We start from the raw sequence: 26,953 nt of genomic DNA, 5'->3' as shown, positions 1-26,953 counted from the left end.
ATGAATAAACAGGTCCAAAGAGAATAAATTGACGTTTCACGCAAAATAGCTCAGAAAAATAGCTACTAAATTATCTCATTACAATGCAACAGATAATTAAAAAAAAAAAAACTCGTCAGTTATAAGAATTGATCTCAATAAATACCTAAAAATTGTTTTTCACTCGACTGATGAAGTTGTCCATAGAAACATCTTTTATAGAAACTTTAATATGAACATTGAACACAAATTTAGGTAATTGTGGTAAAAGTTGAATACAAATAATCGACGAATACAGTTCTTTTTCATAAGAGCAATTCAAGAATTAAAAGGAATTTCTCTAAGGGCAAGAGAAATTATACTTTCAAAACAAATGAAAAAAAAAATAATAAAGTGAAAATTGAGAAAAATATTAATGAAAATGTAATCTAAATAGTAAATTTCCCCTAAAAATAATATGTTACTGAAAATCTCTATAGCTTGACAGACGAAACATTGTAGTGATTTAAAATAATAAAGTGTTTCAGTATTGAATACTATTAGATTGTTTTCTTAAGTATATATATTCTCAAATTGGTCCAATCGTTCTGATGTTATTGATAAAAAAAAGAAAGAAAGAAAAAAAAAAAAGAAAATAAGTTGAAGCTATGAATTGTTGCTGGTATCCTGTGGATAATTTAAATGTCTTGATTAGATATACTTAAAGCACCGAGCATTAAAATACAATACACACATGTAAATACCTAGATCCGATATAGAAAAAAGTTACATACACTTCGAATTACTTGCTAACTGAATATTAGCGTTTGTTTATTAATTAGTTAATCAATTAAACTATTTGATTTAGATTAATAAATGAAAATGGTAATTCTTGAGAAATTTACGTTTATCAGATTACCATATAATTACTACTAACAATGAATATTATTTATAAAGAACTATTGTCTTCTATAATCCTAGAAAAAAAATAAGTAGGAATACGAACACATGAAACGAAAGAAGAAAGAAAGTGTCAGGTGTATTAAAATCTGCTGAAAAAAGAGATGCAAATTATGAACACGATAATTTCATAATAATTTAACCAAGAATTGATCTTGAAGCTTTAAAATTTATTAATTTGGTCGATTTGTTTGATATTTAAGTTGATATTAGCTTATTAATCTTAAATATAAGAATACAAAACGCAATATTTTCACGTATTTTTTTTTCAAAAGTACTGAAATATACTTCGTTTAAATAATAATAAAAATATAAGTAGAAGAAAATGTCTTAATTAAAAATCAAGTAAATAAATATATAAATTGTCAGATATTTCAGGTAGTTTCTTAGTTAAATAAAGAACTTGATTATTATCTCGAAATCATTTCATGATTGAAACATGAATAGGTATCTACAACACTATAGTCAGTACCTTTTAAAAAAGTTAAAGGTAACTTGAAGCTTGGCATGAAGCGTATTTCAAGTAAGTTTTGTCGGGATATCAGCCGGTCACCAGGAAAGATTTAACTCTTTCTATACGTATTTTATTAGTGAGATTACTATAAAACTTTCGGAACTATTCAATTTCTCATTTTCCAAAATTTGATTATTTCTTTGAGTTTATATCGTGGACAAACACAGTGTACGTGTGTTTTCTAGAATTATCCTGTTTTCTCCGACTTTCTTCATTTCACCAGTTCAATCATTTCTCATTATCGCCGTCTCCTTTAGCCTACATAGATAATCGTGGGACGTAAAATTGAATGGTTTCAATTTCAGTTTCGTAATAACATAGAAGACTACATGACATTCTGATAATCAAGAATTTAATGAATTTCTAGAAACTGGGATTTATAAAACAATCACAATATTGAATACAAAAGAATTCTTAATAGTTTGTTGAAAGAAGATTTTAATTATCAATTTTTATTCTAGAAAAGTAGATTTATTAGAAAGATTTGAAAGAAACTATTTATTGAAGAAGAAAATTTTATACCTTTGATATTCATGTCGACTATATCTCAGTTAAAATATACTTCATTCTTAAATAATTTATTTACTTTTTTACTTAGGTATTGAATGCCCGGATTTGATAAATCTGACAGATCCTCACTTAAGGGTTTCCATCTTAAGTAGAGAAGTTGGTGGGCGAGCTGTGTTTAGTTGTTCCCAAGGTTATGGCCTTAATGGTCCTTCAGAGTCTGTGTGTCAACACACTGGAGAGTGGTCTGTACCTATTCCAACTTGCCAAGGTATGTTTTCTGCACTCCATCCATTCTTAGCTGTAGCTTTATCAAATTATATTGTACAGAAAGTTTTGCTTGTATCTAGTTAATAAATACAAGGTATTCGTCAAGGCAAAGAGATTACAATGAGCTTGGATGTTTAAAAAAAGAAAAAAGAAATTCTTGTAGTTTGCTGATTAACGAGTAGAGAAAATTACTATTGAAACTATGTAGTCTTCTACGAAGCCTAGTAGTTCAGCAGAAAGTAAAGGTGAAATTTGCTATGTTGTAACAGTATAAAGTTTTTTCTTTGCTTTTTACTATGAAATTTAATGTTCTCTTTCAAATTCCGAGTGATGCTACCTTGGCATCCTCAGGCAGTTTCAGTGTAATGTCATATATGAAGTCACTGTTTCACCTATCTAATCTTTATATTTAATGGTGATGGATAAGTTAAAATCTCTATAACGGCGAGCATACACAGTAGAAAAACAATTTTTGCCAGGTTACATGTAATCGGACTTTTTCACAATTTTCGACAACTTGGTGGCCATTGCTGAATGGACACAGTGACGGCTCAATTTTGAAAAATAAATAAATAAATAAATAAAAATGTAATTTAATAATTTAATAATAATCACATGATTTTCAGCCATTGGTATAATTAATCCATTGAAGAACATTGATTTTTTCGATCTTGGAAATCTTTTGAATATATTCTTATGGAAATTTAGGACAATTACTTTTGAAATTTATAGAAAATAATGTGTATAAAGAAATTAATTTCGGTGTTATTTGATAAACATGTTGAATTCTGTATGTATATCTATAATTTAACATTTCTTAGGAATTGTTCTTTGTTTTATTGTTAGCAAAATAAAATGTGTAAGATATAAGTAATAAAATCAAGTCCTCTTTGTTTATTTCTAGAGGTACAATGCGATCCTCCTGAAACTCCAGAAAATGGTTTCATTCAGGGTCATGGAGTATATAAAGCTGGCGACGTCATCCAGTTCCAATGCAATCCACAATATATGATGGAAGGTCAACCAATTATCGCATGTCAAGAAACAGGGCGATGGTCAGGTTCTGTACCTAAATGTAAGTATTACGTTTTGTAAGTCTTCTGATATTACAATGCGCTTAAACTAAATCAACTCCAAGTCTCAAGTAGTAATATCCGTTTTGGTTAGTGGTATGCTACAAAATAAATCTTCTGTGTAATAATAATAATAATAATAATAATAATAATAATAATAATAATAATAATAATAATAATAATAATAATAATAATAATAATAATAATAATAATAATAATAACTTTATTTTAAGTGCTGTGAGAAGCTCGTAGGCAAAAATACAGCATTCTGTTAAAACCATTATATAATCATTTTAAATAGACCAGAAAATTTATAATAAAGAACGATTACTAAAACAGGGAAAGGCCTCTGTCAGAAAGTTAATACATTAGACTTATAAGGCTTAAACTGATATATAAAACAATTTTAAAAAAAAAGTCAATTTCATAATATACAGTTAACAGAACTATGCATATTAAAGTCACATTTAACTATCTTTTAAAAGAATGCGTCAACCCTGCTTAAAATTACCCTTTCAGCATGCAAAAAGTTTGGTCATTTATTGTCATATTTTAACATAAAAGAATGATTCTTTGAATAAAAGATTATAACATAGAAGACACAGAGAATACACGATAACAATAAAATCAAGATTGGCTGCTAGAACCTTTGTCATAAAGTTAAAACAGTTTAATATTTATTAAAATTGTTCTGTAATTTCTCTTAACATGTGTTCGTTTTAAATTGTAAGACATGTCACTCTTCTCAGTATTTCACATTTTGAATTTAATGCTACCAATGTCGATCGATTCCTGACACTATAAATCGGTACTGTTATTCCTATATTTTCTAAGCAATATTCGCTACTATACTTGTTATCCAATCCCATTTGAATAAAGAATTTATCATTAAATTACGACCTTTCCGATAGGGATTGAAGTGCCCAAAATGTTAACCAATATTCGTAGGCATGTCAATAATAATTCTTTTTCATTTTATAACATAATAGCTTTATAAAACACTTCTGCACAATTTCGATTTTGGTAACAAGTGTGTTTGATAAACTGTTCCAATAATAATAATAATAATAATAATAATAATAATAATAATAATAATAATTCAAAGCAGTTTATTGGCAACAACTACTTGACAGCCACTAGTGCGGCAAGAATAATACAAAATACAGTGAATACTTGAATTATAATTATAACATAAACAGTTTATACATAAAATCATAATAATAATAATAAAAGAATATGCTAAATACATCGTTGTAAATGAATATAAAAATAAAAACAAATATGTAGTGTCTATAATTTAAAAAATACATGCATAAAGATTATATGCGGAAAAATTACACGCATACTTGGTAAAATTACATACATAAACATAAAAATTAAAAATACATTAATATAAAAAGACCGACATTATTAGAAATAAAAATATATATATACGCATATTAAATACATATATTAAAGGCACCCATCCAAACAAGACTAACGACTTTTTAAAAAAAAGTTTGAAGAATTGATGACGAGCAATTGAAAATTTTAATTGAAATAGATCTAAATTAGAACATAGTTAATTAACTGTCTCAATACAGCTATAAATAGAAGATTTTTTAAATAAGCTGGCACAAACAAAAGGAGTAAATTTTCTGCCTCTACAATAAGGAACTCTTAACGAAATGAAACCATCTAAATAAAAACGTCCATGTAATACATTAGTAAAAGTTTATATCAAACAGACTGCGTCTATTACTAGTTGTTAATAAGTTCAAATCCTTCAAATCCTCGTGTATAGCACTATAATAATAATAATAATAATAATAATAATAATAATAATAATAATAATAATAATAATAATAATAATAATAATAATAATAATAATAATAAAAGATTACGAATATCGTTTACTTCTTAGTGGCTGATTTTATATAAATAATTATTTATATATCGGATATATATATAAATTTCCGGAAGTTTCCTAATTGCGGAAATAATTCGTCTCACACTTTTCAGTAAATCTACTGTAGTAAATCTAGTGATTTTGGTAAATCTTTATTATGAGTTAAAGCTGAATTTACTTAAATATGTCAAAATTTAACATATTTATTCCGTGTGTTTCTCCCTAATTCTTATTATAAATAGGAAATAATATTGTTCTTTGTTTTCGAAAATTTAATTAAATCCAATTCTCACTTTGATGACCAATTTTCACGTACCTTTCTATTCTTTTGTATTCTGACCCAGACTTTTCATTTCCTTGTAGTTTTTCTTTCTTATATCTTTTAATATTTAGTTCATACATTCCAATCGTGGCCTTTCTCTAGGTATTTCCTTGTGGCATTCCTTCCACACATAATACCATGATTTCACCAAACAGGAAAATATTTCAAATGCATACTATTAAAGTCAAGGTCATGCCAAGTTTGGTCTAGACCAGATGAGTTCTTTAGATCGCGTACAATAATGTTCTTAAAAATAAATAAATAAAAGTCTTGACTTGGATTCGTGAAGAAGTTTCGAAACAAACATGGTACATCTCATGAAAATGAGAATTTCTAGGAAATTTTCATTCAACATGTTATTTTTAAGATTGGGGAAGTTGCCCTTTTGTTTCTGAAAATTTTCAGCCTAAATCAATTGGGCAATTTTTAAGTCTGAAAGAAACTACGTTGTGTTTCACGAAAATCCATGGAGTTATGAAATTTATCGTGGATTGTTTTTTTTTTTTTTTTTTTTTTGGAAGATAGGATTAAATTAATTCCCTTTCTTCTTGGTCAGTTTCAATTCCAAATGGTGATGATTGGGAAATCCGAAAGTAAATACACCCCATATTGCATCAAAATTGAATAATTTTGATGCAATATTATAATATTACCTTGAATATGATTTAGTTATGTATATGTGGAAGTTGAGAAATTATGAGTGTGCTTAAGCCTTATCTTTGACCATAAAGTAATGTACAACTACTTGCAATCAATTCCTTTAGAAGACGAGAAAATTGTATAATTGGAAATATGAGGTCACGCTTTACCTAAGCGGTTATCATTGTGTACACTGCAGTGGCGCAAAAAGTGGTTGTTCAAACTGAGCATTAAGCTAGAAGCTACTAGAAGCAGTAAGTTCGAAAGGAAATGAGGGTTTTTTTTTTTTTTTTTTTTTTTGTTCGGTTCGCCTGGCGTTACTTTAGCAAGTTAAGTTACGAAAAAATAAGTTTCAAGTAAATATTTCTTTATTTATTTATGAGCATAATGGTTAAACATTTAAAAGTCTAACTTGTGATATAACCATACTGTATTTATGATAATGCCCTCTCCACTGATTATAGCTGATGGAAGTGGTCTCGGATTATGAGGGGCAATTCATTGGGGGATTGAGTCACTCTGAAAAGCATGGGCGGAGTTTTAACTGTCCTGGATGTGTTTGTGCTTGTGTTCGTGTCCTATCTACTTTGGTAGGATAAAAACCGTGGACTAGGAAATTTAGGTGCTCAGAAAACTGGGAAATGGTCGGTTGATATTTTTTTAAAGGTCCAGTGGCTAGCACATATAACTTTGGTGTACGTGGTCTTGGGTTTGATTCCCGGTGGGGGAATACATAAATTTAATTTCACAATTATTCACTTTCATTAATCATCCGTCTCCTTTAGCCTAAAAGGTTTAATCGCGGAACGTTAAACTATTTTTCTTCCTCTTGTGTTTATAATTATTCTATTTATTATTCTATTTTATCTTTTCTTAGGTGTTCAAGCATGCTCTTACCCAGGAACAACAATAAGTGGTCGAATGTCTTCGGTGAAGTTTTTCTATAAAATTGGAGAAACTATTACATTCACATGTGATGAAAATTTTGAACTTAGAGGAACGTCTATGATTAGATGTCTAAAAAGTGGAAAGTGGTCCAACGCAATACCAACATGTGTGCCTAATGGAAGATAAGTGATTGTGTCTAATGAATTATTTACTAAAGAAAACTTAAGACAATTATAATTGTGTTTTCACATTACGCGTGTATCCTCTAACAAGGGCACGAACAAAACTAAGATATGATAGCAACAGGAAATGAAAAAACAGTATTGCAGAATTAATTATGTAAAAATGAAACAAGCAACGTATTTTAAAAGTTCATTAAAGTAATATAGGACATTTTATAAACAAAAAATGCACAAAATGGTCAACGAAGTTTGTACACAAGTTTGTATTTATAATCTTCATTGTTAAAACAAAATAATCAACTTCGTAGAGCCAAATGTTATTACTGTTTGAGATGATAAGTGTACAAACGCTACACTCCACTCAATGTCAAAATATTGAGATTATGAGCTAGTTCTTTGGTGAAAGTTCTATTCTCAATGCAGGTTGCAGCGTGCGCAATGCAATATGCTACCTCTTTAGACATTCTTCCTTGTTTAAATGTTATCAGCACGTGAGATAACAATGTAAATACCACTAAATGTACGTTTATATGCATGTATGTTTGTCTGTTGGTTTTCATGAAAAGAAGAAATGTTTTGTGAATTGTGAATTTGTATTGAGAAGAAGAAGGAAGTTCGCACATATCAGACTCACTGTGAGCTAATATACTATACAGATTACAAAAAGGGAGCACACACACACACTCTTTTACTACTGTTTATCTCTCACTACATTGCTATGTAATATTATTGTAGATTTACCACTAGTTTCTATAATAGACCGTTGATGTGCAGAGGCTCTTTAATCATAAATCATTGAATGTGCGCAGTGCATGTTGATTCATGCACTTATTTTCCTACCTAAGTAGAATATTAAGAATACACTTAAAATTCTTTCTCTCATTTTTCTCTGGGCTAATGTAAAATATAATTCTATATATACATATATATGTTAAATAACATAAAAATTTACATCGAAAAGAAAAAAAGCAGTCTTTTGACTTTATAAAATATCAAATTGTATAAGTGTTTTGTTACCATATACCTCACAAAGTTAGAAAAAGTAGCAAATTTTACATAGCAATATTGAAATAATTACTTTTCACTTTTCAGCTTTACTCTTGCATTGTATAATTTCTAATGGTGCACCAATACTAAAATACAAAAGGAAATTTTTAAATGAAAATCTTTGAAAATTAGTGTGTAAACATTGGCACGTAAAAGAAGAAAATTATGAGAGAATGTGAACTACTTTACTAGAAATTATACAAATAATACTTTACATTAAATAATGAAAAAAATAATTTAAGAATCTAAAAAGTAGAAATGAGATTATTTACGATGAAAAAAAAAACATTTATGTAGACTAATTTAAATATTTATATCTAACGTCAAGTGCCAATTTTAGTATTTAAGTAACAACCTTGATGTTCATAGCAAATAGTATTGCCAAATAGCATTTATAGCTGTAACTTTAAAAGAATATACAATTAACATATGCTTCTAATGGCACTTTGCCTTAGACTTTATTACAATGGCAGGGAAATATTCGTAAAAATATCTGTTCATGTCGAGTATCACGTGTCTTTTATTTTACCTTCAGTAGTAGATATATCACAATGAGCATTTACGACTATCAAGAAGAGAGATTACATTTAAAATCTTCTTAACTTATTTAAGGAAAATTTTCGATGACTAGAAAATACCAAGGACAAACAGAAAATTACATGGCGTATTAGATGCTTGTAAAGATATATTTCTTATGTATTACTATTAATGTAGAAAATGTGTGTCAGATTGTTTTAAATATGTCAGAATTGATTTGGATTTTCCACGGCCAGATCAATAGCAATATATAATTTTGAGAGTTTTGTATTAAGGAACGGATACTCTACGGAATAGCAAACTGTTAAAAAACAAAAATGTATTATGAAAACGTCGTAATAATTTCTGTGATTTAAAAAAAAAAAAATGTTTTATAATAAACTTGTAGGAAAAAGTAAACATGTAGAGTACAATAAAAATAATAAATATGAAACTCTGTAAGCTTACATTTGAGAAGGGTATATACGTTGAGAAAAATAACCCAATAACCAGCAATTAAACTACTATCCTTATGCAGAAACAAGCGTATAATATTCCCCTGTAAAAGTTATTATACAACATTGCATTTACCAAGACTGAATTGAAAATAAAACCCACTCAAACCAAATTCACCTAACAGAAAGAAGAAGAAAAAAACGCTTGAGGGAATTATATTTTTAAATAATGGTTACAAGTTTTTACCTATTGACGCCATTAGTAAAGTGAACGGTGTTCTCTTCCTACTACTGATGCAGATATGATAACATTTATAAACGGGAGTCAATGTTAAAGTCTGAAAACATTATTTGCGCAATAGATGTGATTTAAAGTGGTATATTTATAGTAAAAACATAATATTTCTTTCAGTTTATTTTCGCACTGTATAAATAATATTTTCAACCGTATTCCAGTAAGTTTTTTTTTTCTTTTTAATTACTAATTGTTTCCTTACATAAAAATAAGAATTGCAATAATATCTTGCCGAAAATAACTGTATATGTGACAAATATATGTAGGATAAAACATGATATACATGATCATGATCTGACTTCTTCAAGTTCTAATTCCTGAATAGTTCTTACACTTGTAAGTTATGTCCCTAGAGCTTTGTTCATAGAAGATAAAAATGGGAATAAGAAAAAAAAATATGTAAAGAAGAAATATAAGAAAATACAGTATAAGGGAATGAACTCACCAGGCAGGAGCAGTGAAGATACAGATATTGCTATGATTACTCGTTAAATTGCTTGAACTTAACTCAATCTATCACGTGATTACTCGCCAAGTAGCTGTAATTGCAGCAACAAATTGTACAAGTTATATCTTCATACTGGTCTTTTTCGGTGAGTCTTGTAACTATTGTACACAGGGTAACACAATTAGACTGCTGTCTACTAGTGTCATTCTTAATCACGCGAGAGACAAAAGCTCTTCCTCCAACCAGTAACCAGAAAAAGGTGAAATTCTCATCAATTGCCGGGCTAAAGTCAATCTCTCCTGACCAGTTATAACGCTAGTTTGCAGCAAATGGCCATCTTTCAACACGAAATTCAGTTCTTGCTAGCATTACTATCTGAAGTACATTCACTATTAACATTCACTAACTTTCATATATCTATTCAACCGAAGTACAGTGGTGGCAAAAAGTCCTGAACACACTTAATTTTTTGCCTAATATTTGTGTTTGGCTTCATTTTTCGTTATGAAATTATCGCACTATCTTAAATATTGTTATTGATTTTAATGTAGTTTTTCATGCTGATTTCAAATCTACTACTAGTTTTTTAATGCCTAAAATATTTTTTGTAGTAAAGCTGCCTGAACACAATAATGTGAAATATGTACAGAATAAAACAATATAGAATAACATAATATGAATAGAAGTATAACACGAAAATTGACAAATACGGTACATTTAATACGCATTTTGAAAATTACATTGTTGTCACATGTTAGAACATCAATATTTTATGGGCCAGCCGTTTGCTTTAATTACGGCTCTACATCTTTTTGGCATGGAATGCACCAATTTCAAAAGAAGTTCTTTTGTGACAATATGGTTGAAGGAAAATATTAAAGCTTCAATTAACTCAAGTTTGAAGGTTTTCTCTTCGAAATTTCATAACCAATTTTAAACCATAAGTTCTCTATCGGATTAAGGTCGGGAGACTGTCCTGGCCAGTTCATTGTATTCACAGTATGGTCTTTGAACCATTTCTGGACTACCTTTGCACGGTGACAATGGGCGTTATCGTCCTGAAAAATCCATGACTGATTCCCAAAAAGATCTCTCGCAGTTGGTGCCAATTTATTTTGTAGTATTTCAATGTAATCCATGGCTTTCACTGTTTCGCTAACGATGTGAAGTCTTCCAACACCACGAGAAGACATGCAACCCCATACCGTCACTTTTGTCGGGTACTTTACTGTGGGCTTCAGACACTGAAGGCTGAATTCCTCATGAGTGCGTCGTCTTACATAGGCACTACTTTGGTTACCAGAAATACAAAACTGACTCTCGTCACTAAATGTGACCTTTTCCCAGTCTTTAATAGTACATAATGAATGCTCCCTTGCCCATGTCAATCGCCTCTTGCGTTGAAATTCAGTCAGTAATGGTTTTGGGCGCGCTTTACAGCCTCGTAACTCAATTTCCAGCAGTCTTCCTCTAACAGTTCTTGGGCACACACTCACATTTGATGTCAAAGTCCATTGTTTCAAAATTTGCGTTGAATTAAGCTTTCTGTTTGAAAGTGAAATCCTGTGCAATAACCTGTCTTCACGTAAAGATGTTTTTCTTGATCGTCCTGATCGCCCCCTGTCCGCAATAGAATTTGTTTCAGAAAATTTTTTCAAAGTTCTCACGACAGTAGAAAGGCCACACGGTACTTTAGCAGCAATTTGGCGCATAGAATAACCTTCTTCCTTCAAATGTATTATTTTGTACCTTTTATTCTCAGGCAGATATGAAAACAGCCATAATTTCAATATTTTTCACAAACGAACTTCAAATTGCTTTCAATACACTATTCAATACACTACTGAACCACGTTTCACCTTCTCCTTTCAACCCTTTATCGCTACTGCTCTCTGATTGGTTGAAATAACGGAGCATTTCATTGGTTGAAAACACACTCACTCATTCTTACAGTGACCTTGTGCTTTCGTGTCAAGATTTTTTTCAACGTATCAATGAAACTATTTACTTTAGATAAAGTCTACAAACATTTGAAATCAGCATGAAAAAATACATTAAAATCAATAACAATATTTAAGATAGTGCGATAATTTCATAACGAAAAATGAAGTCAAACACAAAAATTAGGCAAAAAAAAAAAATGAGTGTGTTCAGGACTTTTTGCCACCACTGTATATATATATATATAATATAAGTTGGAGATATTTCATCATAAACCTATATGCCCAACAAGCAGAAAAATTCCTGCTGGTAAAATGTTCTTTCTTTCTGACCAAATTTGAGCACCATTTAATTTTTGAAGAAAAACTACATGATATTCTATCAATACTCCAAAAATATTCAAGAAACGTGAAAAGCATGCACACCCTCTACAAATATATCGTAATGTAGCCAATACTTAATGCTGATAAGTAATGGGGTTAACAACAAGATTATACATGCAAAAATCCAAACCATTAAATGTCAACCTTCAGGACGAAACAAATATTTTCAAGGTACCAATTTTCATTTAATTGGTTCGTTCCAATTTATTGGCGAGTGAAAACATTGTAATGCAATACATTAGAAGTAATTTGGAATACTAAAGTAGTTAAAGCTCACTAATCACACATTACATTTCCTCAAATACGTACCAATGGCATTTTTCATCACAAATTATTTTTATACTTACACAGATTAAATATAACACAATTACAACATTTCTCTTTTTTCATAATTCTTTTACTAATACTTTTAAATCAAGCATCACATAGTTGAACAAACCAACTAACAAATTCTCACAAAATACAGCTACACGATAATTGTAAAGTGTCCCCTTACCGTATCTACTGTAAAGTGGTGAGCTGAGTTTTCTACGACAACCAAGAAACAGTCAGCTGGTTTAAGCATTCTGTTGACGCTTCTTGAACTTCTAGCGGCACTCGCTACTCGTCAAGGAAGAGGCGCAGTGTCTGTATTCTGGATTTACATGCTCTTCCAGTTTGCTTACAAATCAGGTATATAATTTTCAACAAAGCTTTTCTTTTTTTAAGTAAATTTTGTACTTTGTTGTTATAGTCCGTTCCTTTATATTTTTATTTCCTTTACTCCTATTTTTATCTTCTGCGAACAAGGCTTCAGGAGAGAGACGAAAGCTTACAAATGTAAAGCTTATTCAGGAATCAGAACTTCAAGTAAATGACATTATTTTTATGATTTCTGAGCATGTTAACATACTATCGCAAACATACAACATTCGTTAATTTCCTTTCATTTTTTCATTACACCAAATCGTGAACAAATATGGTAGAAGATAGAATATTATCCTAATGTTTGTTCATATTCAATGATATTGTATCAAACACAATAACAAAAGAAGTACAAAATTTTGTTAGTTTCCATATACTGCCTAATTCTTTGACTTAGGAATATGACATAAAGCATTTATTTAGTAAGCTATTCAAGAAAAGCCAGTACATTTCCAAGTTGCTTTTAGAACGAAAATATAAAGTTCAACTTTCTATTATGCTCTAAAACCGGAAATTAATTAAATTTTGATTTTTTTATTATAACAAATCGAATCAGGAATATGTGTGTAATACAGGTATTAGTGTTATCCCCTAAACGAACTTTCTTTCGAACAGAATAAGTTACCTCAAAATTGAAAACAAATAGTTCGTGCATTATACTTTTTGTGTGTATATATATAAATAGCATGTATTTTACGATAGAATTTCGTATTGGTGCACGTCTACAGTAAATGTTATGATTTTCCTATTTCTGTCTGTGTTCTGGTAAGTGAAGAGTAATTTATTGTTTGAAAATAATAATGACAAAGAGTTTGAAATTCACGAAAAAGTATTAAAAAGCGTATGTTGAGGGAATATTACAAGTTGAAAGATGAAGAATGCTGAAAAGCCATTCAATTCTTAAGTTTATATTAAGACATGTACAAAAATAGAAATGTTATATGCGCCCTCATTACCCTGCAACATAAAGAAGAAAGTAAATAAAAATTACTTTTTATTATGTCATATTTGTTGTTCCTTTCAACACCATATTTCCCATTTACCTGCCTATTTTATTAGTATAAGAAGTGTATAAAAAGACTGAACAAAGAGGTCGCCAAGATGAAGCAGGGATCTTCCAAATTACTGAGAATCAGAAGGACTAGAAGCACTGCAGGGTGAAATAAAATTCTGTGACAAAAAGAAACGTAAAAAGAAGTGTGTGTTATTTAAGAAATTAACGTTGCTATAATAACGTTGCACGCTGATTACAGTCAGATAACCCTATCTTCTTCAAAGCTCTCTCATGGCTATTTGGATAACGTACACGCCTTTGACGCAAGGAACCTAGGTTCGATTTGCGGGGGCCCTCATGTGGTTCGGATTCTACGTTAAGCTGTAGGTTCACATCTCACATAACTTCGATGCTGAAACAGATGCTAAACTCAAATCAAATCAAATAATCTTTTTTCTTTTCTAAGTTTCCTTTTTGAACTTTATGACTTATTATCTGGTCTTTAGTCACTCCCTACTTTTGACTTGATTGCCGTTCTTCCTCCTCAGTATGTTGTTCTTTCTCTGTAGGAGGATTAATACAGGGTTTCCGAGAAGTCCTCGTCCTCCAGATTTGAGTATCATAGAGAACAATGTCAGTGTAGTTTTAATGTATTTATTTAGTGCATACTCCAGTTGCGTACTTACATACACAAAATTGTACAAATTGAATCTGTATGTGCTCCATCGTGCTGTATTCATAGATTATGTGTCTCCGTGTCCTCCTTCATGTTGCGGAGTGTATGAGGAGTTTTCGTTCAAAAGGCTTTCTCCACTCTTTCGCGAAATTCGTCATTTGTCCTGTACCGACAACGAGAGATGTGTAACTTGATTATTACTCACAATGAGTTGTCTGGTGTTGTAAAGTCCGGGTTTCATGAGGCCATTTCAGTGAGGATGGAGAATCACGCCCAATCCAGCGGCTTAGAAATTGTTCATTAAGGAAATCACACACCTAAAGAGCAAAATGGCCTGGAGCCCAGTCCTCCTGTGCCCACACAGGATCCATGATTCCCTTCTCTTGTAGCTGAGGTATTAACCACGTTTGCAACATATGTGAATAAGGATATTCATTTACATATTCAAAAAACAAAAGTTCGGAGAAGCATCGTGATATCATCATGGCCCATATCATAACATTAGGTGGGTTTCGTTCCAACTGTTGAGGGCCGCGGTGGCTCAGTGGTGAGTTCGCTACGATCCTTCATACCGCGAGGACGTGCTTTGTCTCTGGTGCGGTTTTTGTGGTGTGAGTGTTTGAACCACGTAGTACTGGTTATTGATCTACTATTAGCGCCTTTAATTATCTGTATATATATATAGATAAACAGAAGTGATATATAGATTTGTTTCTGAGTTGGTGCTACATATACTGCATTGATATCAGTATGTCCCAGAATATTCGTACGAATACCGTGAAATTCGAATTCGATAAGAGTACAAGATCTAGGCGGCCATTAGCACTTGAGATACATAAATGACTAAGTGAGAACTTCGCACCCTTATTAGCTTAGGCATTGGCCATACAACTGCATAATGAGAAATATTGAATATATGTGAAAATAGGTGATGTGCATATGTTTAACGCATTTATGTCGAATAACCCAGGAACAGTGAATTTCCGGAGTCACCACGGCATGGCGCGTCCTCAGGTTGCGGATCGAGGAGAAGGCCTCTAGATATAGAGGTTAGCTGCGAATATACTGAATAAGCAGTCGCGGACAGACGACTAGGAGTGGTCCTCCAGCTTGGGGGTTTGGGTAAGGCTAACACCCTCATCCTGTAAAAAAAGGTACTTGTTCAGAAACATTCACAAAAGCCTCGGACAAGGACTGATAACTTGGCACGACATCAGCAAAAGAAAATGGACATGAGATTTGGAACATGGAATATTAGAAGTCTTTATAGGGCAGGCGCGTTAAAATCTGTAACGAGTGAGTTAGAGAAATACAGGATGGACTTAGTAGGAGTTCAGGAAGTTAGGTGGGAAGGAAATGGATCTGAGAATTCCGGAAATTTTACGTTCTTTTACGGGGAAGGAAATAAAAATCACCAGTTAGGAACAGGGTTTTTCGTTCACAAACGAATATTACCAGCAATTAAACGGGTTGAATTTGTTACTGACAGACTTTCTTTTATTACTCTTAAGGGACGGTGGTGTGATATTGTTGTTTTAAATGTACATGCTCCAACTGAAGATAAGGGTGACGATATAAAAGATAGTTTTTACGAAGAAGTGGAACGGATATTTGACCAACTCCCGCGATACCATATGAAGATTCTATTAGGGGATTTCAATGCGAAGGTAGGACGAGAGGATATTTTCAAACCGATTATAGGGAACGAAAGTTTGCATAAGGAAAGTAATGACAACGGTGTTAGACTCGTGAACTTTGCAACATCCAAAAACCTAATCGTAAAGAGTACAAAATTCCCACATCGCGACGTTCATAAATACACTTGGACATCACCAGACGGAAAAACACATAATCAAATTGATCACGTTTTAGTAGATAGAAGAAGACAATCTAGCATAATTGACGTCCGGTCGTTTAGAGGGGCTGATTGTGACACTGATCACTACCTGGTAGTAGCGATAATACGGGAGAGATTATCGTTGAATAAATGTAATACTCAATGTCCGAAAACGGAGAGATTTAATTTAAAGAAATTAGAAGAGAGCCAGGTAAGAGAGGAATACCAGATTGAAGTTTCGAATAGATTCTCGGTTTTAGAAGACTCGGAGTGCACTAGTGTTGAGGATACTTGGATTGAAATTAGAGATAGCATTAAAAGTTCAGCAATAGAAAAATTGGGACACGCGGAAATACGTAGGAACAAACCATGGTTCGACCAAGAATGCATTAAACTAGTAGAGAAGAGAAAACAGGCAAAATTACGGTGGCTACAAAATCCGAATGAAATAACTACACAAAATTTCGCAGATATCAGGCGGGAAACTTCCAAAACTTTTAGAACAAAGAAACGGGATTTTTTGAAAGCTAAAATTAAGGAACTTGAAGATAATAGTAAAAATAAGAATGTTCGGGACATGTATAAGGGGATCAGCGAATTTAAGAAAGGCTATCAACCTCGTGCTTATATATTAAAGAAATCTGACGGAACAGTTCTCACTGATACGGATAGCCTCTTAAATAGATGGAAAGATTTCTTTGACGATTTGCTGAACACGAAGCCAAAAACTAATGTGCGTGGAGAAAAGGAGATACACACCGCAGAACCGTATATTCCAGAACCCAATCGAATAGAAGTGGAAGCCGCTATAAAGAAATTAAAGAAACACAAATCTCCGGGTGTAGATGAAATTCCGGCTGAGTTAATTTTAGCTGGAGGCGAAAAATTGTGGAACAAGATACACAAACTCATTCTCCTTATCTGGAACAAGGAAGAATTGCCACAAGAGTGGAAAGAGTCAATCATTGTTCCAATTCTCAAGAAAGGCGACAAAACTGACTGTAATAATTATCGAGGCATTTCTCTTCTGTCAACATCCTATAAAATCCTTTCAAATATTCTGTTAGCAAGATTGACCCCATACGCAGATGAAATTATTGGAGATTATCAGTGCGGATTTAGACGAAATCGATCAACTATTGACCAAATATTTACCATTCGCCAAATACTCGAAAAGAAGTGGGAATACAATACCCCGGTACATCAACTATTTATTGATTTTAGAAAGGCTTACGACTCGGTTAGGAGAGAAACATTATACAACGTTCTTACAGAGCTTGGAATACCGAGAAAGCTAATTAGATTAATTAAGATATGTTTAAGTGAATCCCAAAGTAAAGTCCGGGTAGGAAAATTTTTAAAATTTTTGTCCACGAGCTTCCACGTCGAAAATGGCCTGAAACAAGGAGATGCGTTGTCGCCATTATTATTTAACTTTGTGCTGGAATACGCCATAAGGAAAATCAAAGATAGCAACCAGGGCCTAGAGTTGAACGGCATTCACCAGGTTATGGCATATGCTGATGATGTAAATTTAATAGGGGATGATAGGAGAACAGTAGAAATAAATGCAGATATATTATTAAACGCTTGCAGGGACATGGGTTTAGAAGTAAATGCAGAGAAAACTAAATGCATGGAAGTGCGTCGGGACCGTAATACGGCAAATTGTGGAGGCGTTAAAATATTAAATAATACTTTTGATAAAGTGAATACTTTCAAATATTTAGGATCAATATTAACAGACGAAAATCATATTCACGAAGAAATTAAATGTCGACTAAAAGCAGGGAATTCGTGTTACTATTCGGTTCAAAATCTCTTGTCGTCGCGAATTCTGTCGAGGAATTTGAAGCTTAAAATATATAAAACGATAATCATGCCTGTTGTTCTGTATGGTTGCGAAACATGGTCGCTTACTCTGAGGGAAGAACATAGACTGAAAGTATTTGAGAACAGGATCCTGAGAAGAATATTCGGACCCAAGAGGAACGAGAATGGGGAATGGCGGAAGCTTCGTAACGAGGAACTACATAGTTTATACGGTTTACCCAACATTGTTAGGGTCGTCAAGTCTAGGAGGCTTAGGTGGGCAGGTCATGTAGCTAGAATGGAAGAAAGTAGAAACGCTTTTAAAGTCTTGACTGGTAGACCCATAGGAAAACGACCATTAGGAAGACCTAGGCGCAGATGGGAGGATAATATTAAGATGGATCTCGCAGAGATAGGAATACAAAGTAGAAACTGGATCCAATTAGCTAAGAATAGAAGTCAGTGGAGAGGTTTTGTGAACGCGGCACTGAACCTCCGGGTTCCATAGGCCATAGAGTTAGTTAGTTAGTTAGTTAAGTGAAGTACGAATTACAGACGCAGCTTCTGCTTTGACTAGCGTACGAGTGTTGGATTTGCCTATGGAATTGCCGGATGAGGTGGTAGTGAATGTATTAAATGAATATGGAACTATACATAACGCTACTCATGAAAAATGGCCTGCATATCTCCCATACCCTATTTATAATGGAGTGCGTATTATTTCCATGTTACTGAAAAATCTCATTCCATCCAAAGTGTTTTTTGACAACCAGAAAGCCACCGTGATGTACCAGGGGCAAAAACAACGTGTTGGATATGTGCCTCCCCCGCACGCGTCCAGTCATTTTGCCCAAAGAAGAGAAATGTAAGACACCCCGCATCGCAACATGCTGAGGAACTCCGGATGACGGAAATATTTAAAGGAACACTTCCATCTACCAGGTGATATGCGAATGTGCAAGTTGCTGAGACTCCACCGCCAATGAGAACAACGCCAAATGAACTGCCTAGATGTGATAATAGTATACCTTCTCTTAATGACGATGTTGCATTTTAGGCTTTATTCAAACCCATTGATGCATCTCAGCCCCTAGCATCTCCAGCGATAGCAAGTGAAGTGACGCCTTCTGCCATCTCTGAGCCTACTCAACAACTACCTTCGCCAGTGCGCGCTTCTGAAACAAGTGAAATGTGTGAGTCGACTTCCCAGCAAGTAAACAAAGTGAATAGTAGAACCCACGAACAGCAATTAAGTGCCACGCATACATTGCACGAGGAAGCTGAATCGCTGCCTTTAGGTAAGAAACAAAAGCCGAATTTTGCTGATTCCCCCCATTCGAGTGATGTGTGTGAAACTGTAACCGAAACTTTTAGTTACGATTTAGATACGTCCTCCATAATACCTAATGATCAAGTAGAAACAGTATCATCAGTGGAAACAGTAGAAAACCATGCAATCAGTTGCCTGTTGAATTTACCTACTCGACAAAATAGTCCGGGTGGAGAGTCAGTTCCATAGCATCTTCTAAGTATTGTGCATCGATATGTTGATTGGCCTTGTACTTTCTTTCCTTCAGAGATTTGTCTGCCTTTATCTTTTTTCTGCAGTAGCAGTATTACTGTTTCCAACAGTAATATGCCTCTACCTAATGCGCGGTCATTTTGTACACTCAATTTAAATGCTATATCCAACTTATCTAATCAGTGTTTACTGCAACAATTTGTAGCACAAATTGATGCCGATTTTCTTCTGTTTCAAGAAGTGGCGTTCTCCTCATTTTCCTTTTTACCGGCATATAATGCTATTATTAATCAAGGTGAACACCAATGGGTAACTGCTATTTTGTACAAGAAAGGTATACAAGTGGATGATATAAGCTGTTTACCTTCCGGTAGGGCAATTCGTTGCCGCTCAGAGGGGTTCACGATTATTAACGTTTATTCACCATCTGGGGCGCAAACCGCTTACGCAGGGAACAGTTTTATAATGAAGACATAGTGCCGTTGTTACCAGTAGTACCGGACAAAACTTATCATGGCAGGAGACTTGAGTGCGGTGGAATCACCATTAGACACGTCAGGACAATATATATCATGTAAGGCTATGCAAACTCTTATCTCACAGCTTCACCTACGCGACGTTTGGTTATTATGTCATGTAGAACGCCAAATGATGTACCGCTCTGCCCGAGTACAATCGCATTTAGATAGGATCTATATATCAGAAGTATCCCGGCAAAATATTACAGAAGCGGCCTTGCGCATCCCCTCTTTTTCTGATCATGTATCCGTCTACATTACCTGCAAGTTCCTACAAGCTGTGAGTCGATCTGTTGGTCGCTCATATAGGAAATTGCCACCTCGATTTTTAAACCGCCCTGATATTAAAAACTTGTTCCTTCATAAGTTGCAGTATTGATGTAAACAACAGCGCTATTACCACAGCCTTAAAACTGCTCCCAAAATCTGAAATCCAGAGTGGAGATGGTGGCGATTGCCCTGCTGCCCCACTGACGCCCCTGTCTAGGAGCTGCCATATGAAACTATACCACGCTCTTTCGTATGGATTTAGTTACATTTGTTTTGGACTCTTGACAGCGAAGATATTACGTTTTGAAATAGAATTCATTTGCTGAGCAAAACTGAGCTTTATTGAAAATGGATTTGGATCCATTGTGCTTTGAACGCCCCAAATATTAGAGGAAAGTACCTAAATATGGAATACCGATCCATTTTTTGGCAACTGTAGCTCACCTTACACGTTTCTACATATGAAAAAAAATTGTGTGCATTCTATACACATATGATAATAATTTCTGCCATTTCAAGTCAATCAATAATAAAAAAAGAGCCCCCAAAAATAAATGAAAATCAAAATAGTACAAAATTGTTACTCGAAAAAAGGTGCTCTAAATATGGAATACCATAGACAACTCTCATGAAATATACCAGAATGTTCTACATGCTTCTAATATAGATATGCTAAGTAAAACAAAGGAAGTTGACAATAGAAATATTGTAATTACATGATATAAAGATGCAAATAATTCTAAAAATCATTTGAAAAATGCAAAAAATGTAGTAAATGAGCTGTAAAGTTACAAAAAGAAGCATAGATGCAAAATTTGCAAAGAGACATTTATATCTTAGAGGAGTTGTAAAGTTAGGTAAAAGAAAAATTATTAGATATACGCTGCCTAGTGTTAGATATGCTGCAAAATATCCAGTGAGAAATCTATGCCTATTTGCAGAAGTCACAGGTATAAACACCTTCGTCACATCCAGCACATTCATTGTGAACCCAGGATTGGCACATCATACACATCACCCACTTTTCACGGTCTTTATCTTCAGAAAATTTTGATAAGCAGAAGAGGCACTCAGCATCTCCTGTCTCTGGTTGATCATTATCGGGAATGCTACTAAACGTTGATGAGTGATCATCATATGCGCTGATGGACATAGATGTTTCGGAATCTGAAGTTTCACTTTGGGGACGACTGTCATCACATTTGTTTCGTAACGTACTTTTCGTGCCTTTCTTAGTTAATTTTACCTTTTCTTCTGTTTCTTACCTTTGTTTTTGCACTGTTCCTCATTTTTAATTTTTTTCCACTATCGACAGCTTTCACAGTCTTTTCTAACTGATTTTTGTAATGTGATGAAGTAATTATGACTGCAGAGCCAGCCTTTCTTCCTCGACTGTCTTCCCTCTTCTTCACTGCGGGCACTGGTGATATTTGCCATGGAGTTATACTGCTGTCAGATGATCCACTTCCTGAAGCTTGAATTGCGATTGGACAAGCAGAGGTAGTAGAAAGGTTGTCTGAAGTACATGAGAAGAAGTGTTTGGTATGATTGATGTAGAAGGAGGAGGGAGTCCAGATGAGGGTTCAGAGTCTAGTAGTGGTATAGGAGGGGAACAGAGATCTCGTGAAGGTTCAAAGCCAGGTACTGATCTACGTTGTTGTGCGTGCTTTGCTTCAAGAAAGTCACTATCATTGAGAATGTGGGTATTGAGGAGCCAAATTCCCGTCGTTCTAAAACAATCAATGGCGTTTGAAGCAGTTTGCGCTTTCACGTTCGCTTTCCAAAGAGTTCTGCTACATCAAATGCAGAGAGAGGCCGCACACAACCGTCTTTTGTCTTAACAGTTCTCATCCAAACCCTGATCTCTTCACTGTAGTACGTTTATAAGGGACTCATGAAGGTTCTGTCAAGAGGCTGCAGTTTGTGCGATGAATGTGGAGGAATACAAAGTACGGAAACATTATTGCTTCTCGCCAAATATAAAACTTCTAAATTCCTTGAGCGGGCATAATGGCCATCAAGAATGAGCAACACTGGAGATTTTTCAGATGGCCTTGTGTGTTTAATAAAATGTCTGAACCATTCAGTGAAGAGATTACTCTGTACCCACCCAGAAGGTTGACACGCTCCAATAGATCCTTCAGGAGCACGGCGCATGAGGTGATTTGACCACTTTTTCCTTGGAAATATTAGCATGGGAGGAACACAAATACCCGTGGCACCCATACACGTTATTAGGTCACTAAAGAGCCTCGTTCTGCAGAGCTAACTGCGCCTATTTGACGTTTTCCTTTGTGTGCAAGAACTTGAGGAATTTTTGACGGAACGACAGTCAGGCCTGTCTCATCAACGTTAAATATGCGATCAGCAGAAATGTTCTTATTATCAACCTCCGATTGCAAAAAGGACAAAGAAGTAGGTCACTTTATCTTTACAAATACCAACGGTTCGATTGTATGAGGTTTGTGTCGGTTTTCTGAAAGAAAGTTTTCCCTTGTGTCTCTTCATAAACAATTTCAGCCAAGTCTTTCCTGCAAACTCGTGGCACCTTGAAAATGAGTATGCAAGTTCATTTGGTTTCGCTAATTGATATGCCATAGTTCGCACATCCCTCGGAGTAAGACCAAAAAATATGTCTTCCATAACTAACAGGTACTGGACCAGTTCCTCATCCATTTCCGGTGTTAGAATTGGTTTTCTTCTTAGCTTCTTCACAACAGCTTCTTCAGGACTCAATTTAGATTACGCCAAGCGAAAAAGTGTTGTATATTTTGGCCGCCTTCAAAAATCCCTCACATCTGAATTGCACTCCTCATTGCGTTGTGATCCCAAGTTTTCCGCTGTTTATTTATCTGGGAAACGAAACAAAAACATTGAATAAGACTCTAAATATGGAATACTATTCCATATTTAAAACCTTATTGTATTCCATATTGCAAGCCTCGCCATATTTTCTTTCATAGCCACAAAAATGGTACTTAGCCTAGATATAAAATAATCTAACTTGCATAGCCTATAGCTAGAAAACACCAACTTTCCGCGTGATTCATTGTCAATAATTTCAAGTTACAATGTAACTAAGAAAATTATTTCTGAAACACTCAGCTTCGATAATCAACAATTGCGAACATCCACTCCTTGAAGTATTACGTGCAACAAACTGATTACTTCACCACAAACTGATCAGAAACGCATGACAGGATACATAATCAAGCGTTTCCGGGCACCTTTGCGAAAGTGCACCACCTACCATGGTAGATACGGTGGTATTCCATATTCTCAACCCTATTTCATATTTAGGTACTTTCCTATATCTTTATTCAATAAATTATTGACTCAAAAAACAACCAATTTCATAGGCTTGCAGAAAATATTCTAAAGTTAGCACAACATGAAGTGTGCTTCAAACATTGCTTTTCGAAAATTTATTATTTTAAAATAATTTTATTAGCATCAGTGTTCTGAAATAGTAATCAAATTTTGCAACAAAAATCCTACCCGCCTCCAGGAAACGCGAACTTAGCTCATAAAGGCATAACTAGAAATTCAGAAGTGGTAACTCTGAAATGATTTGCTTTAGAGCTAAAATAACCGCACAACCGTATTTCTGGTTAATTGTTCTTTAAAACATGTAATATGACTCCCTTTGCATTTGAAAGTTCGAATACCAATCAAAGATGGCCGCCATGATGCTTGATATCACCATCTGATGTGTCAGACAACTTCCAAGTCTCATCATTCTCCCTCAACCCCTTTCTCAATACTCAAGGATGGTGAGGACTTTTGTTTTGCCATGTATATTGATAGATTGTGTGAAATCTGCGTAGTAGGTAGATTTTAAAATCTACCTAAAAAGCTTATTACAATCAAGAAAGTACTTACGAGAGTCACTGGCAACAGGGTGTAATAAAAAACGGTCGTGATCAGTAGCGTAGCGTGGTATTCCGAAATGGGGATGCCAAAGTTAGTCACTTGTCTGATATAATACAATACAATGCAATACATGTTCAATGTGTATTCTCCTTAAGAAGTGAAAAGATTCACTATGCAGCAAATGTTTCGATGACTCGTGTTTTATAGCTTTCTTCATGAAATTACCCAAATCAGAAATACCGTTTGAACACCACTCCGACTCCTTTGCCCCAAACAAAATGCAGACATAACATAACATAATGCAGACATAACATTTTATTCCCTACAGAACACCCAGAAAGCCAAGAAAACCTATCATCATACCACGAAGACTGAAATATTCGCGACTGATTGCTAGTTGCCGTTTTTATTGAAAGCTTTGGGGTAGGTCGTTTCCCTTTCAGAGAGCAACGCTGCTCGTAAGTTAACCGAGATATGGTAGTTATTAACAAAAAATCAATTAAATTTGTGTTTGGTACTGTTATCGTAGTCATCATTTGCTAAAAGTTAGTAAGGTACTATACCTTGTAGCAGCCGAAGACTTTCCACATCTTTGTCTCTTAGTTATAAATGTAATTTTCTTCATTCTACAGTAAAACCATAAAACAAATATTCATTTCAAATCACAACGCAAAAGAATCTTTATATCGCCAATTTTTCTTGACCACCAATGATCAATGTTGCTAATCAAAAGCATAAATCTAGTACAGAACGCAAGGGCATAGCCAGGGAGAGGTGAGCCAATAATTTATCACAAAAAAGGATTGTAAAGCCATGTTAATGAAACAACTTGCAGAAGCTTTATATTTAGCACGGCATAATTTGCAACCATCCCATACGATTACACAACACAATTAGAAGATTAACAGGCTGAGTCTGCTCATTAAGGCCCGCAACCAGCCATTAAAGGTTAGAAAAGAGGCACAAATATGCTAGGGGATCCAATCGTCACAATTCTTGATCTCTTTTATCAACAACTACTCTTAATAATTAGGAGGCCAAAACATTTAGGGGGCCAGGCTCCCCTAATTTCACGCCTGGTGGGGCATACAGAAGCAAATGCGTAGATTACGTTAGACGCCAATAAGCAATTGTCTCAGCTCCTTTTCTGCCACTAGCATTGTGACGAGAAAAACCAGCTCGACTTTTGTATGAATATTGTTTTCAGTATAATTCCCTTTATTTCTGTCTCGTGGGCAGCTTCTTTCTCCGCATACATACTTCAATCTCTCTCTCTCTCTTTTTTTTTTTTTTTTTTTTTTTTTTAATGTCACCCCTAGAAATTTGTCATCTTGGGTCCGGACCTCAGGTGTCAGTTCGTGAATATGGGCCTGAGTGTATATATGTGTATATATCATTTGAAGATACAAATAGAAAGCACTTAAAGCAACTTTGGGGGCCTATTTCTGCGTGTCTACTTCATTGTCAGATATCCAGATAAGGAAGACCCCAAGTAAACTTTGTGAAGGGCGGAGGGTGGCCTACCAGATCGGTGACCGTGATTCTACAGAATACATTATAGTTATGCTTGTGTATGTGAGCCCTCTCAAAAAGTATCTGGCTACACCCTGGGACATGATATGTATTTATGATGTAGATTATTAGTTTGCCTTTAATTACGATTACAATTACGATGCATTTAATCACGATTAAAGCATAACTATTTTTATACTATCACTTAAGCGACATGCTTCATAATGGCGTTGAACTAACTATTTATGTTTTGTTCTATTTCCTTGACAGCGCTCGTACGTTCTATACTGAAACCATAGCTTAGTTCAAAATATATAGAGTTGGCAATACTTGAGCATACGCCAGCTTATATCTAAAGCAAATGTTGGGTTGCAAGGGATGACGGGGAGTAGGAAAAGAAGTAGTTGGGCATGCGCATTCGACTGAAAGCAGACGAAAATCTCGATGCTTGCAGTAGGCCTGGATGCCCAAGGAACATAGCATACGACAAGAGGAAAGACAGAAAATGTGCATCTGAGTGATGCGCATGCGTAGGTTCCGCTTGCCAAAGTAAAGCGAGAGAGCGCATCCAGAAGATTGCAGTGGAAATAATTGTGGTAATTATAAGCAAGCAATTTATAAATATAATGAAATACGTACTTTTTCTTATTAACAGGGGATGCCGGGCATACAGGCGTTCCCTTACGCTACGCCGCTGGTCGTGATATGAAATAAGTTGAGAATTACTAACCTATACTAAAATATTGTGTACTCAACACAATATAGTCTTAACGAGAACAAAATAAATGAAAAGATCGGTTGCAAGAGCAAAAAAGTCTTAATAAATACGTTATTACACGAATTCGAAATATGTTTTAAATCATGTTTTAAACTGTTCAAAATGTTTAAAACATGTTTCTTTTGTGTGTGTTTTAAAACATGTTTAAAACATTTTGAACACCTTTTTCCTAATTAAACACATGTTTTGTT

General features: G+C 34.1%; 2 protein-coding genes across 6 annotated transcripts in view; one reads left to right on the top strand and one right to left on the bottom strand.

Annotated features, from left to right (window-relative positions):
* Window positions 1-13,969, top strand: part of Hasp (Hig-anchoring scaffold protein) — an 819,228-nt gene extending 805,259 nt beyond the window's left edge. For all 5 annotated transcript variants that reach the window (XM_081743356.1, XM_081743348.1, XM_081743332.1 and 2 more), the window contains 3 exons: window positions 2,031-2,210; window positions 3,114-3,284; window positions 7,009-13,969. In XM_081743356.1, the coding sequence (XP_081599482.1) occupies window positions 2,031-2,210; window positions 3,114-3,284; window positions 7,009-7,205 (548 nt within the window). In that variant the 3' untranslated portion in view covers window positions 7,206-13,969. The remainder of the gene's footprint in view (window positions 1-2,030; window positions 2,211-3,113; window positions 3,285-7,008) is intronic.
* An 8,511-nt stretch (window positions 13,970-22,480) lies between these two features.
* On the bottom strand, window positions 22,481-22,825 carry LOC145679091 (uncharacterized). Its single transcript, XM_081749686.1, has one exon. It carries the CDS (start codon window positions 22,823-22,825, stop codon window positions 22,481-22,483), a length of 345 nt encoding a protein of 114 aa, XP_081605812.1.
* Window positions 22,826-26,953: the final 4,128 nt, after the last annotated feature.

Source organism: Thermobia domestica, chromosome 2, assembly GCF_964235325.1.
Source record: "Thermobia domestica chromosome 2, izTheDome1.hap1.1, whole genome shotgun sequence".
Classification (NCBI taxonomy): Eukaryota; Metazoa; Arthropoda; class Insecta; order Zygentoma; family Lepismatidae; genus Thermobia; species Thermobia domestica.
This window is presented reverse-complemented; position numbering and strand designations above follow the sequence as displayed.